The sequence below is a fragment of the Anguilla rostrata genome, chromosome 7 (genome assembly GCF_018555375.3).
Source record: "Anguilla rostrata isolate EN2019 chromosome 7, ASM1855537v3, whole genome shotgun sequence".
Lineage (NCBI taxonomy): Eukaryota > Metazoa > Chordata > Actinopteri > Anguilliformes > Anguillidae > Anguilla > Anguilla rostrata.
The window spans coordinates 48,007,949-48,020,899 of record NC_057939.1 but is presented as its reverse complement, the minus strand read 5'-3'; the positions used below and the strand labels follow the sequence as shown (position 1 = coordinate 48,020,899).

The window sequence follows — 12,951 nt, the reverse complement described above, 5'->3', positions numbered from 1 at the left end:
TGCTGGAAAGTGTCAGCATTTTTTGCTCGTTGTTCAGGTATTTCAGTGTATCTGTGGATATGCCTAATGAATAAAGGATTTCTGAAACTTCTAATTCTACTTCCTCTGTTGAGAGCTTCGGGTAGTGTGTCCAGTTTTTATATGTTAATTTTGCCTACTTTTTTCTTTTTTTGTCTAATGAAAAGCACTCTCAAAGAGATATCTCCAGTATCTGTTGCGCTAAATGTAGTACTTCAGTTCAGATGGGACATCAATTCTCTCCTTAGTGTGATGTGATGTCAGTCAAACACTGACATTCATATTTTCTGTGCTCCCATCATGAGACTACAGAAGACTTTCCAGGCTGAGTCCTGTCAGTCTAACAAGGTGATAATTTGCTGAGGGTAAATTTCGCGCAGATATTTTTTTTACACAGTAAGTTGTCGATGTGTAGCACTGCTTGCCAGGTCATGTAGTAGAGGGGAGGGTCCTGTAAAAGTCTAGTCTGGAGGTAAATGATGACAGTAGACAGCCTGAACACCCTGTTCTGATCACTGTGCGTTCTGATGTCCTTGTGTAATGGAGGCGCCCCTGACAAACCCCGCACCAGATTGTTAGGCATTTGGCAGAATGGGGTCAAACTCGTTTAGGAATTGGCCCGCAGTCCGGGCACCGAGAGGACCGGCGTTCGCCGCCGAAACGCCGGCCGTCCTGCGCACGTTCTCCCGTACCGGGCGGGACGAAGGCCAGGCCAGATCCCCGCCCCCACCCTCCGCCACCAGACATGGCGGTTCGAGCGGCGCCGTGGCAGCAGGGCGTGGTCCCTCCCGCCACGGAGGCTCGTTACTCACCATCAGCCCGCTTAGCGAGGTGGCTAACGCTCGCTGGATACGGCCGCGGCTAACGCAGCGCGCAGGCTGTTAGCGCTGTTAGCGCGCAGCCCCCAGGACCCTCGCGCTAAACCGCCACGTCCGCGCGTGTCATATCCCTTTATTAAATGAGCGCGTGGGGAGATCTAATAGTTAGCACCTTGCGCTAGCGTGTGGGTTTTCTCCATTAAGCGAGTGCGAAGGGGCCGCGGCTAAGTGGTTCGTGTGTCGTACGCCTCTATTAGATGAGTGCGGAGGGGGGCTCTGATAGCTCGCCCCCCCCTCGTGCTAGCGCGTCGCGTGCGCGGGTACAGCTGTTAGCTCCCCGCGTTAGATCCGTAATGTTTCGTGGCGTTTTGTTGCGTTTAGTGCGTCAGCGTCAAATGTCTGCCCGGGGACAGCTGCTGGCTGGCCGAACTCCCGTGCGGCCTCATGTCGTTTGTCTCCACTAAGCGGTTGTTTGGGAGTGGGGGGGGGGGAGGGGGGCGGTTGGTGGGGGTGTTAGTTTGCAACCTGCCGCTGCTGTCATTGTTAAATCAGGCTGTGGGGTGTACGGGGACAGTTGACAGTTTGCTGTGTGCCCCCCCTCCACTCCATTCCCCTCCCCTCCCCTCCTGCAGGGTCACCCCTCCTGTCTGACAAACACAAGCATTCCAGAGAGAACTCCTGCCTTTCTCCACGGGACAGGCCCTGCAGTGCCATCTACCCGAATGCGCAGGACCCCACGCAGGTGAGAATGTACAGTGTACCATAACACCACACAGGCACTGTTAAGATTATGCATTTTAAATTCCATTTACTTAACTCAGGTGAGAATATAAGCCGCTGCTTCACACAGATAAGAATGCACACCTCAGCTCCTAAGATCCTATGCAGATGATATTATTTGTACCACAAGCGCAAAAGAACATCAGTGCCCTATCAGTCCACAAAAGGAGATAAGGCACTACATCTCCCAGAGACCCCTACATGGTGTAGAACAGGAGTCACACGATCCTCATACTTTCCCTTTTCAGAGGTCACTGCCACATCAGATAGGGGACACCTCATTGCCACGGAGTGACCCCAACCTCTCTACGCCTGACAAAGGTAAGAGAGCGTCTAACAATGATCTCAAAACACTACCTGTCTTTTCAAACGTGAATCTGTTCAAGCAGGACTACTTAAAAGGCTATTTATAATACAGTGAATTTAAAATGGCCGAAGGCCATGTATGTTTGAGGGATTGTTTTATTGTGAAGGGAGAGTCAGGTTTCATTATGAATCCCATAATGGTAGGAGCCCTCAATGAGCTGTCCACATTTGATTCCTACCAATCAAAAAGGACTTTCCCTCCAGCAGGACACAGTGTTTGGTTTGAACCAATCAGTCATCGGTGATAGCTTTAGGTAGCCCCGCCCATTTTTGGTTCAGTGCCATTTAATGGCTGTCAGACACAAAGTTTGTCTTCTTGAGTTATCCGTGCAGGCTTTCCTGGCATCGGGAGAGCACTGGCAGAAAATCTGTCCATCTAAATTCCAGTCTGAGCGCAAGAGAACAAAAGGCAGAAACGGTGTCCTCACTGCACCCAAGTCATCACGCATAATTATTGGCTTTTAAAATGACACTTTTATCTTCTAAGTATCTGCACATAACCCACGCCTTGAATAATTTCAGCGAGGATGTTAAATGCATGACTGAGACGGAGCGGCGACCCAGCCCGCGCGCTCCGTCCAATGAAATCATCTCTCGGGTCAGGTGGCGCGGTTTAAATATAGCCGGCCTCGCTGCCAGGAACTTGAGTGGCGTGGCTGTTGACAGCTGCCGCGGTTGTCTGGGAAACGCTAGGTGGCCCACTTTAATTTTCATCTCTGCGCTTTGAAAGGCTGGGAGGAATGATTAATGAGTAGGCAGCCCGTGCAGCCTGGCATTATTTTCACTCAAATAAAAAATAAAGAGGAATTGTGATTTGGCCACGCGATGTTTTAAGTGGGTGTGTGCACCATTCCAAGAGACACCCAGTGCCCAAAGTGTGCGCTGTTTTCTTGATTATGTTTGTACTTTTTTTTTTTTTTTTTTTGAGTAAGGCTCTTCCAGGCGAAAATCCAAATCACGAAATTGATAAATGTTCGCGCTTTTTTGAAGTCGTTTCAAGAATATTCAGCACAATCAGCGGTTTTTTTTCCACCCCAATTTTTTTAGAGAGGCGTTTGAAACTGCCTTGTATGCCATTAAAAAGAACAAAATGCATTTGATTACTTTCCCTTTTTTTTCTTTCCCAGAACTCCCACGTAAAAGGTTGAGGGGTTCGTTTCTAAAATGAAACTCACGTTTTGGAGTGCAGATTTTCCTGACTCATATTCTGTTATCGTCCAAATTGGGAGCAGCGTATGAATATGGATGCTTGAGCGAACTCAGGAGAACGCTTGGTATTATTCCTCAGCTCAGCTAGTCATTTTACAGGCCATTAGAATATAAATTAGGATTTGCCGAACAGGTTTTTAATCACGGCTGCGACTTCATTCTTCAGGTTAAGCTGAAATTAACACATTTTGGGGAAGGTGCGCGTTTCGGGTTATTCAGTCTAGTTTTTGTTTTCGTTTATTTCATTGGGGATGAACTGAAAACACTGGATCAGCAAATGAAAATACAAAAATGTGTATTATTATGTGTTTGTTTAACCTGTATGGTTTTTTAATTGCAGTGTGTGTAAATGGGGAGTGGCAGTATTATCTGTTTAAATGCCTAGGATCACAACAGGTTGTGCCAATTTGCAATGAAAATGTGTGAGATTTTGCTAACGTATCATTGTATTTTATTGTTTGTGAATATATTGTAGTGTTTTCACATGAGACATTGTAGCTTTCAAGCTGTTTTTGATTGGCTGTAATTGACCAAATTATTGACCAAATAATTGACCTGATATATCTTTTGTATATTGAAGTAGTGAACCCCAACCCGAGTAGCTGGAGTCTAGACAGTGCTAAGGAAGCTAACACACAAATATCAGACACTGTTGGAAAGTTGGTATCGCCCCCTGTCCCTCCTAGGCCACCGTACCCAGGTAAACATGACTTTAAAGACGCAGTAAAACATTTCCTATGTCTCAAAGCTGGCTCTAACATTTTCCACGCCTTTTTTTGACTAAAACTCCATTGTGGCTTAAAGCACCGGCTTCCCGTCTGCTTCCTTGTCCTCTACAGCTTTTCATCCTTCGCCCCCCCCCCCCAACCCGCCCCATCCTCAAAGCTTCATCAGAATCAGAGTCTGATCTGCTTCTTTCTGGTGGTGCTAAGCATTCTGTGCAACTGTTAAGCTGTTTCCATCCATGAACCTGCACATAATAAACACTGTTATCTGTTTGCTGACTGCAATCAACTGTAAGGAAAAAAGATGCATCTTTTTTTAATGGCCTAAGCATACATTGTTATCCAGAGTGATTTACCATTTTACCTAGTATCTATTTTTACAGCTGGATAAAAATTGAAGCGATTCAAGTTAAGTGCTATGCTCAAGGTGCAAAAGCAATGCCCCACCTGGGAATTGAACCTGCAACCTCTGGGTTATAAGCCTCGTTTCTTACCATTATATAACCTGCTGCCCGATTTGACACATTTATCTTTCCCACCACTGTACTGCTGTCCTTCCGAGATAGAAAAGGGATCGCTGAGCTCTTTTGCAATTATTATTAATGGTGTGTGTGTGTGTGTATGTATGTGTGTGTGTGTGTGTGTGTCTGTGTGTCTGTGTGTGTGTGTATGTATGTGTGTCTGCGTGTGCGTGTGTGTGTGTGTTGACAATACTTTTTCACTGTACGTGTAGCATAATCAGATTATAGCCGACAGCAGGAAAACAAAATGGGAGGCAGGATTCCTGCTGTTCTCTCACCCAAATTCTGGCCATCCTCCGTGAGATCAGCCTTCCCGGCTCTGGAGAAGCGTCCCGTTTTAATCTGGACCGAGTCCGGCTTCCCCCTCGGACCTCTCTGTCCTCGCTGTCGGAGCGGGACGGGGGCCGCGCTTTTTAAATTCCGAAACAGATGGGCCGTTTCGGAGTCCGTTTCCCCTCCCCGCGAGCCGCGCGGCTCCACGCCATTAGCTGCGCGTGCCGCGCGCGGGTGGGTCCGGCCGCGGGGCCTGAGCCCGCGCTGGCGTCCGGCGGTCACGCGCGTTAGCGGCTAGCGGCTTTGGCGCTTTCTGTCCATAGCTCACGTTTCTGCACGCTTCACTCCTGTAGCTGGCCAGCATGTGCACATCTCACATCCGGCCTTTCGGGGGCGTAACGTGCTGTTTTTATTTTTTACCTTTAACAGGATCGCCGGCCAGGAACTTGAGGTCCCTGTCCCCCGTGCAGACAACCAGGTCTCCCCAAAAGGTTTGTGGCCCCCCCAATGCATCTCTATGGTCTGGTTTTCAGTCAGAAATTTCCCTTTCCCACTTTACAAATAGATTTAAGTGAAACACAGGTGTAACGCTTCACAAACACAGGCCGGTGATTTATATTATTTTTTGGTGAAGAAAATAATATATTTGAATCAAAGCTAATGAGGGACAATTCTGAATGAGTCCAGATTTCTTATGAAAACATCCTCTCCTCTTCTCTCCTTTCTTTTCTTTCTCTTCCCACTCCTCTTCGTTTGCCTATCTCCTCCTCCTCTCCCCCTTCTCACCTCTCCCTTCATCATCTCTCCTTTCTCATCTCTTCTTTTCCCCTTTACTCCTTCTTCTCTCCTTTCCTCAACTCTCTTCTCCCCTCCTCCTGTCCTCCCCCCGCTCTCCTGATGATGCTGGCAGCATTATGCAGCATTAGCAGACACAGAGAGTACGGTAGCAGCAGACACAGAGAGTACGGTAGCAGCAGACACAGAGAGTACGGTAGCAGCAGACACAGAGAGTACTGTAACCACAGTAAACCACAGTAAAATTAGGCCTGCGGAGATGAAGCAGAGGACACCGAGGCCCTCTGGGAGGCCGTCTGGGCAGATGTGACAGAGCTCGGCTCCAGTTCCGGCTGCGGTGCAGTTCGGTTCCGCGTGTTCCAGGCTCGTCCGTCTGGGCGGCAGCCCCAGGCGAGTCCTTCTTCCCCAGCTGCCCCCCTGCCATCTGGAGGCCGGTCCCGAAAAGTGAAGGGCTTCATGTGACAGGCAGCACACAACATCACGTCCTGACACGGTGTACACAGGGAGCTCTCACACTGTGGCCAGTGTCTGCGTATGGATATCAGAGATATCTGAGTCCTTTCATTCCTCAGATGCAGATGTGGATATCGATGTGGATATGGTGTACACTGGCTGTACGTTTAACCTTTTAGATGCTAGTTTATGCAGACCCTACAGAACACTGACAATTTTTTAAAAGAAACAGTGCTGTATATTTTCAGCAAGTTTTCAGAACAAAAATTCTGCTTATGTATGATAGGGAGTATATTTTTCTGAAATTTGTCAGTCATCTTTTTTTTTTTTTTTTTTACTTTTCCTGATCCTTAGCATTTAAGCATTACAAAAATGCATTCTACACATCTGACTAAGAATTGTGTCAATTTGCTCAGTCCCGGTTCTCGTAGATACCCAGGTTATTGACACTTTGGTGTAGCTTTGCCATCATGGCCTTTTACATCACTTTGGGCCAAGAAAAATCTGTCAAATTCCAGCAGACAGTAATCATCTCAGAAATTCCTTTCTGTGAACTCAGCATTTCCACAAATGCAGAAAAGTGGGGGTACTCCCCTGCTAAGCACCCCAGTAATGTGCCACCTGGGGTGCGTGAGGGGTACATGGGTAACGGGAGGCCCCACTAATGAAAGCAGGTTTTCTTGTGAGCAGCAGATGGGAAACATACTGGGTTAGCATATCTGGTGATTCTCTTCTGTTATTAATTAATTTAGATTATTTATTTATTTTTTGCATGGAACCTCTGTGTAATCTGCATGATCAGTGTCCCCGGCTCTGGTGTCAGGCCGCACTGAATCCGGGTCTAATCGCCGTTATTGGTATTCTCTTATTCCGCTGTCTAGCTGGGCACATTGATTTCTGACATGGGACGTCGCCCATCTGATAATGTGACCAATTAGACATCCGTCCCACCCCCCGTTCTGGCAGAGTGCCGTGCTAGTGCACCATTACGAGCCTGAGCCGATTGATTTGGCAGAGCGTAATCAGTAATCCCATAAACCGACTGGCGGAAATGAGTAGCGTAACCTGGAACGACTGTTACGTACGCCTGTCTGCGCAGAAAAACACACGGTCGAATTTGATTGGACGAAACAGGTGTCCGTTTTTCAAACGTCCGCGCTCGAGCGTTTTCTCCGAAAAGGTCGTCGTTCCCCCGTATGACGTGACTGAGCCTAAGAGCGTACTGTATACTCATACTTGCTTCTGAGATTCGGAACGCTCGTGAAATTACATTAGCAGTTTCGGCAATGTAAGCAGGAAGCAACTGTGTAAATTTAGGCAGCTAATATCAACACAAAATAATTAGCAATAATTCATAATAAAGCAATTAAATTAACACGGCAATTACAATGGATCATTATGAAAATGTTCAGTGCCTAACATGAATGCTTTCTGAGCTAATCTGGATAAGCCATAAACAAGGCATACAGAGTAATTACAGCATGCTAATGTTAACAGCATAGGCTATTTTGTTAATCGGACTAACCCTGAATAGTCCGCTTAATGTTGTCAAAGCTACATAACTATGATTGAAGTAATATTGCCATGGGTTGCTGAGCATATGCATGAACAGCATATTTCACACAGACTTTGGTCTGGCACTCTTTAGTATATTTAAAATGCTTAGATTAAATTAAATTAAAAATAAGTCATAAAATTCAAAACGTCTCTGTTTATGCTTGACCATTTTCAGTGGAAGATGTTACTTGCCAAATTTTGCAATCATACAGAAGAATTTTGTTCTTGCTGTTGTTGAAAAATAGGTGTTTTCTTAAAAAATGTTTCAGCAATGTGCAATAATTTTAACAGCGTGTAAATGGTTCAAGTATTGCCATTAACTATTTGACCCAGGTCAGTTTTTGCAGTGTGACATGTGTAATGGTTTCACCCCTCCTCAGTCTATTCAATTAACCCAATCTGGTCTCAGAAATGGTGACATCGTTCCGTTAATGGAAACGCATGTAAAAATACCCGGAACGCTGCCCCCTGGGAAAGTTCCGTGGACTCATTGTTCCGCTGTAATGTTGTGAGAGGCTGTAGGACGGGCTGCCCTTGCTCGGTGGCACGTCCCCTTTCTGTTATACGCACCGATCCTTTTTATTCAGCATCCAGAACTCACGCCGCTTTCTGAACCCTTCCCTCGCCGTCTCAGAGGTACAGTAACGCTGTTGACAGTCGCAGTGATTCACTGCCAGGACGAGATTTTCGACACAATCTCACACCCCACTGCTCGTGCTACCCAAAGAAAATATGCTTCCTCCCCTGCTTCAAGGGTAGCAGGTTGTATTTTTGGGTACACAGCCTGATTTATACTTCGTTGCACGACTCTGTCAACAAGCGACGTGCGACAAAAATTTAAAATTAATATAAAAGTTTTGCATTAATACTTTGGGGAAGGCTGGGCGAGGGTTGTTGTCTCTAACGAGTTGCCGAACTGCTGATGTTTACATCTGTGAAAACATGGCGGTGCCCAGTGAAATTACTGAGAAACAGAGGAGGAATACATTTGATATGTACTTTTGTTTAAAATAATGACGTGAACAGAAAAAAGAAGGTGGTCTGTCACTCAGGTAAACCAAAAATAATAGTGAGAAAAAATGTATCCGTGACAATGAATTTCAGTGTTCCATTAGGCTGCCCAGTCAGCACTGGGCGACAAAGTATGACCTTCTGTGACATAACAAAATTCTATAGGTGCGCGACACTAACAAAATGTATTGTGGGACATTTTTCAGTTTGGAAATGCTTAATTTTTGTCATACTACTCTTGTCAAAAGGGTCGTGCGACGAAGTATAAATCGGGCCTAAGTTCTGTTTTTTTTTCTTGAATCAGAAGTAGAAATGTAACTAAAAATAAATAAATCCTTAAATCAGAAGATAAAATATATCTAAAGAGCGCATAGATTTAAGAGAACCTCAAATGTATCTGGAGAGCAGATTGAAGTACTTCCTGTGCTGTTAGATAAACAGCACTTTTGTGAGCGGTATTGAACATAGCAAGTGTCAACAAAGATGCTGCATCAAAAAATTCCTACTTTTTTTTTTTGGTAAGTGGTTGACTGGAATTGATCTGTTTTGATTGGTCAAGGAATGGATTTCCTAGAATGTGTGTGGAGGTGAAGATGAGAGGAAGCGAGTGGGGGGGGGGGGCAGTGAGGGGGTGCCCTCTCCCCTGTTTTCTCTCATCCAGGCAGCTCTCTACTCTTACCAATATATCCCAATATATCCCACCAACGGGGTGTGCCGACCGACCTCTCTCAACGAGGCTTACCGGAACAAGCCGGAATAAACACTTCTCGGAAACAACACGTTGCGTCTCGATTCTCTGCCCGGGCCTTCGCCGCTGTTCTCAGAAGCGGATGTGCCGGGAGCCGCTTCTGCCAGGCGCCTCGTTCACAGCCGCCAAAGCCGAAACCCCGGCCTCAGGCGAGCGGGCGAGCGGGCGAGCGAGCGAGCGGCGTTGGGTCTGTCAGGGCCGGAAGCGTTGGCCTCTCGCTTTTTTGTTGCCTTTAAACTGTCAGATCGGAAAACAAAACGGCTGTTACCGTGCCAACGGTGTTCCGCGCTCCACCTGTCAAACGTGATTGAGGGCGGCACTGCAAACCGATGAAATACTCCGCCAGTGTGCCGTATCAACCACCCAGGCACCATAACAAAAAAAGGGTTGATTTTCAGGAAGATGGATAAGCTTCTTTTCTTTTTATTTTTCCTGGAAATTATTTGCTTTTTTTCTCTCGACTTCTTAGATATGAGAAGGACAGACTGGAATATAAATATCTGGTCTCTGCATGGAGTCTATGGTCTAATTGTGGAGAAACCATTTTGACAGCGGATGGGTTTTTAAAGAAAAATCGCAGCATATTGTGTTTTCTCATTCCAGTGCACAGTATTGGTTGATGAAGTGGAAATCTGCAATCTGTCCTGTGTCAATTTCAGTGCTTTACCCACCTCCCTCTTCCTCCTTCATCCCCCTCTCTCTCTCTCTCTCTCTGTCTCTGTCTCTCTCTCTCATATATATGGGTGGTGTTTTCTGTCTCTGTGGGATTGTAAAGCCAGGTTGTTGTTTTGACCTGTCCTTGGTCCTTTCCTCCCTGCAGGGCTCAGCTCCACCGTTCACACCCTCCCCCACAGAGTGCCAGTCGTCTGGGCTTGTGTCCAACTCGCCAGCCCTGTCGGGCAGCTACAGCAGCGGCATCTCCTCCCTGAGCCGCTGCAGCGTCTCGGAAACCTCTGGAATCGAGGCACCACCTGGCGACCACGCACTCACCACCTCCATCTCCAGCGGCTCGGACGAGCTCATTCGCCGGGAGAACAAAACCCCGCCCCCTTACAGCGTGTACGAACGGAACAACCCTCGCCGGCCCGTACCTCTGCCTCACAGCCTGTCTATCCCACCCAGTATCGACCCCCCCGCCCTGCCCCCCAAACCCCACCAGCAACGCCCCGGCCGGATGGAACCTGTATCCCGGCCCCGCCCACTGCCCAGGAAGGTCTCACAGCTGTAGCGCTGCTTCCTGGGTTAGACTCCGCCCAGGAAGGTCACGCAGCTGTAGCGCTGGTTCCTGGGTTAGACTGTGTACAGGAAGGTCACGCAGCTGTAGCGCTGCTTCCTGGGTTAGACTCCACCCAGGAAGGTCACGCAGCTGTAGCGTTGCTTCCTGGGGTAGAGTCCACACAGGAAGGTCTTGCAGCTGTAGCACTGCTTCTCGGGTTAGACTCCACCCAGGAAGGTCACACAGCTGTACTGCTGCTTCCTGGGTTAGACTCCACCCCAGAAGGTCTGGCAGCTGTAACGCTGCTTACTGGGTTAGACTCCGCCCAGGAAGGGCTGACTGCTGTACCGCTGCTTCCTGGGTTAGACTCTGCCCAGGATGGTCTCGCAGCTGTTGATAGATAGACCTGATTTTATTATTTGCACAACTACACTTTTACTGGGTTTGTTAAACCCCCATGGCTTCAGTGGGAGACAGTGAGAGAATAAAGCCGAAACAGAACTTTAAAGCGAGCGTTCTATTAACAGCACCATTCAGTACTTCGCGTCTGGCAGGTCCACATTTTAAATTATCACATTTACAGGAAAAAAGTTCTGAAAACTAACACATTCTTATGTATTTTTGATAGATGCAAAAAAAAAAAAAAAATGCAAGTAAATGTATATATTGGATAAAAAAGATAATACAGGGTTTTTTGCCTTAAATATTAAAGAAAAGTAGAATCTCTGTGAAGGTTTATTGTGAGTTATGCTGCTCACTGGTTTTACTCTCTACCTTTCTAGATGGCTCATAAAGGTGCTAGATATTTCCTGTACAACATTCAGTGTAGCCCAGTATCTAACAGTCAGTCCCGACCAATGGTTTGGTGTCCCGTATATTAAATCTGTGGGTTTCCAAGTTTTGTGCCAAAGGACCATATATGCTTTTACTGTAACTAGGACTTTAGATCCCAACTGAGTGACTGGAAACGTGCTACTGAAGTTTGGCCGGACTGTGACAGTGCCCAGTGGTGTTCTTTTCCATTTTATGTACAGTACTGAACATTATACTGTAGAGATGAGCTGTATAACATTTTTGTGTACAGTATGTTAAAGCAGTATTTGGATTCTTGCTTGCATGAGGTCTGTATAAAGCAATATTAGCACTGTACCATGAGGAAATAGGGTTATGCAGACAAAGCACAAACAAATATCAGAGATATCCTGGCAGGATTGCTACTGTAAATCACTTTTAATCCACTGATGAAGCAGTCACTTCCTCATCGCCGTGGGCATTTGCTCATTTGATATATTGTGAGATACACTGTACAGTACATTTTAGATGCTGTCATGCTAGACTGCCAGCGAGCCCATACAGAAAAGGGCTTCCATTCCTAAAACACAACTTAATACATTGTCTTTGAAAAGCTTTTTGTCGACATTTTATGTAAAGCAATGTTTAGCTACTTGTTTATACTGGCAAACTTTTTTTAAAGGGGTTTTTCCTATTTGTCCCGCTCAAAAGAACTTGCTGACAGAACGTACTGCATTCCTTACCCGTTTTACAGTATATAGATAATAGCTGTGGGCCCAGTGCGCCCACAATTTGAAAGTGTTTAATCGTGAGCAAACATCGGCTGGGATTCAGTCAACATTCGTCCATAAGTTTGACTAACAAAAACCAGATTTTTTTTTTCTTCCCACAAACATAGTTCGGAGAGTTTAGTAATCACTGAAACTAACTTGCCAAGCTGACTTTCTGAAGGGAAGAGTGTAACGGCTGAGTTTACTTGTAAGCCAAAGTTAAGGATAGATTTTGATTGAATGCAGGCCAATGTTTTGCAATATTTCAGTGGAAAATATTGATTGCTTTAAATCAGTGACCAGTTTTTTCAATATTAACCACAGTATTCTTTGTATGTTTCACTTTTTTGTATGTTTTTTTGTTTTGTTGTGAATTTGGGATACAATATTTACATTAATCAGTACTTGTGAAAGTGTAAATTACTTAATGAGATTGTTGTAAGTACGCCAAATATCTTGTCTATTAAAATTATTGTACATAAAGTACTGTGTTTTTAACAAAATGTAGCCATATTGAATTTACCGCTTTGAATGTTGCAAGGACAAATTTGAATTATAAATGTTAAATATGTATATGTTTTAGTGAGTGTTTAAGAATGAAAGCAATGCGTCACTGCACCTAACGCATTTACATGCTTGAATAACGCCATTTAATAAAAACATTTTCAACAAGAACAGTTTGCATAAATTAGTATCCCATTATATCGGAAGGAAAGGGGGAGTTAGTAGAAATTTTTATTATTTGGCTATCTGATGGAACCAAATACATACAATATTGTGGAGACTGCTGGACTATCAAGATATCATGATCCATATTTTCATTCTGTCATCACTTCACCTCTGAAAACAAGCTTTTTATTTGATGACTGCACACTACACTGTGTAATTTACATTTTTTA

General features: G+C 45.5%; 1 protein-coding gene across 1 annotated transcript in view; it reads left to right on the top strand.

The window, feature by feature from the left end:
* Window positions 1-12,727, top strand: part of LOC135258647 (dedicator of cytokinesis protein 4-like) — a 107,765-nt gene extending 95,038 nt beyond the window's left edge. Inside the window, exons 50-54 of the mRNA XM_064342090.1 lie at window positions 1,469-1,578; window positions 1,865-1,937; window positions 3,772-3,891; window positions 5,140-5,201; window positions 10,095-12,727. Of these exons, the coding sequence (XP_064198160.1) occupies window positions 1,469-1,578; window positions 1,865-1,937; window positions 3,772-3,891; window positions 5,140-5,201; window positions 10,095-10,502 (773 nt within the window). The 3' untranslated portion in view covers window positions 10,503-12,727. The remainder of the gene's footprint in view (window positions 1-1,468; window positions 1,579-1,864; window positions 1,938-3,771; window positions 3,892-5,139; window positions 5,202-10,094) is intronic.
* Window positions 12,728-12,951: the final 224 nt, after the last annotated feature.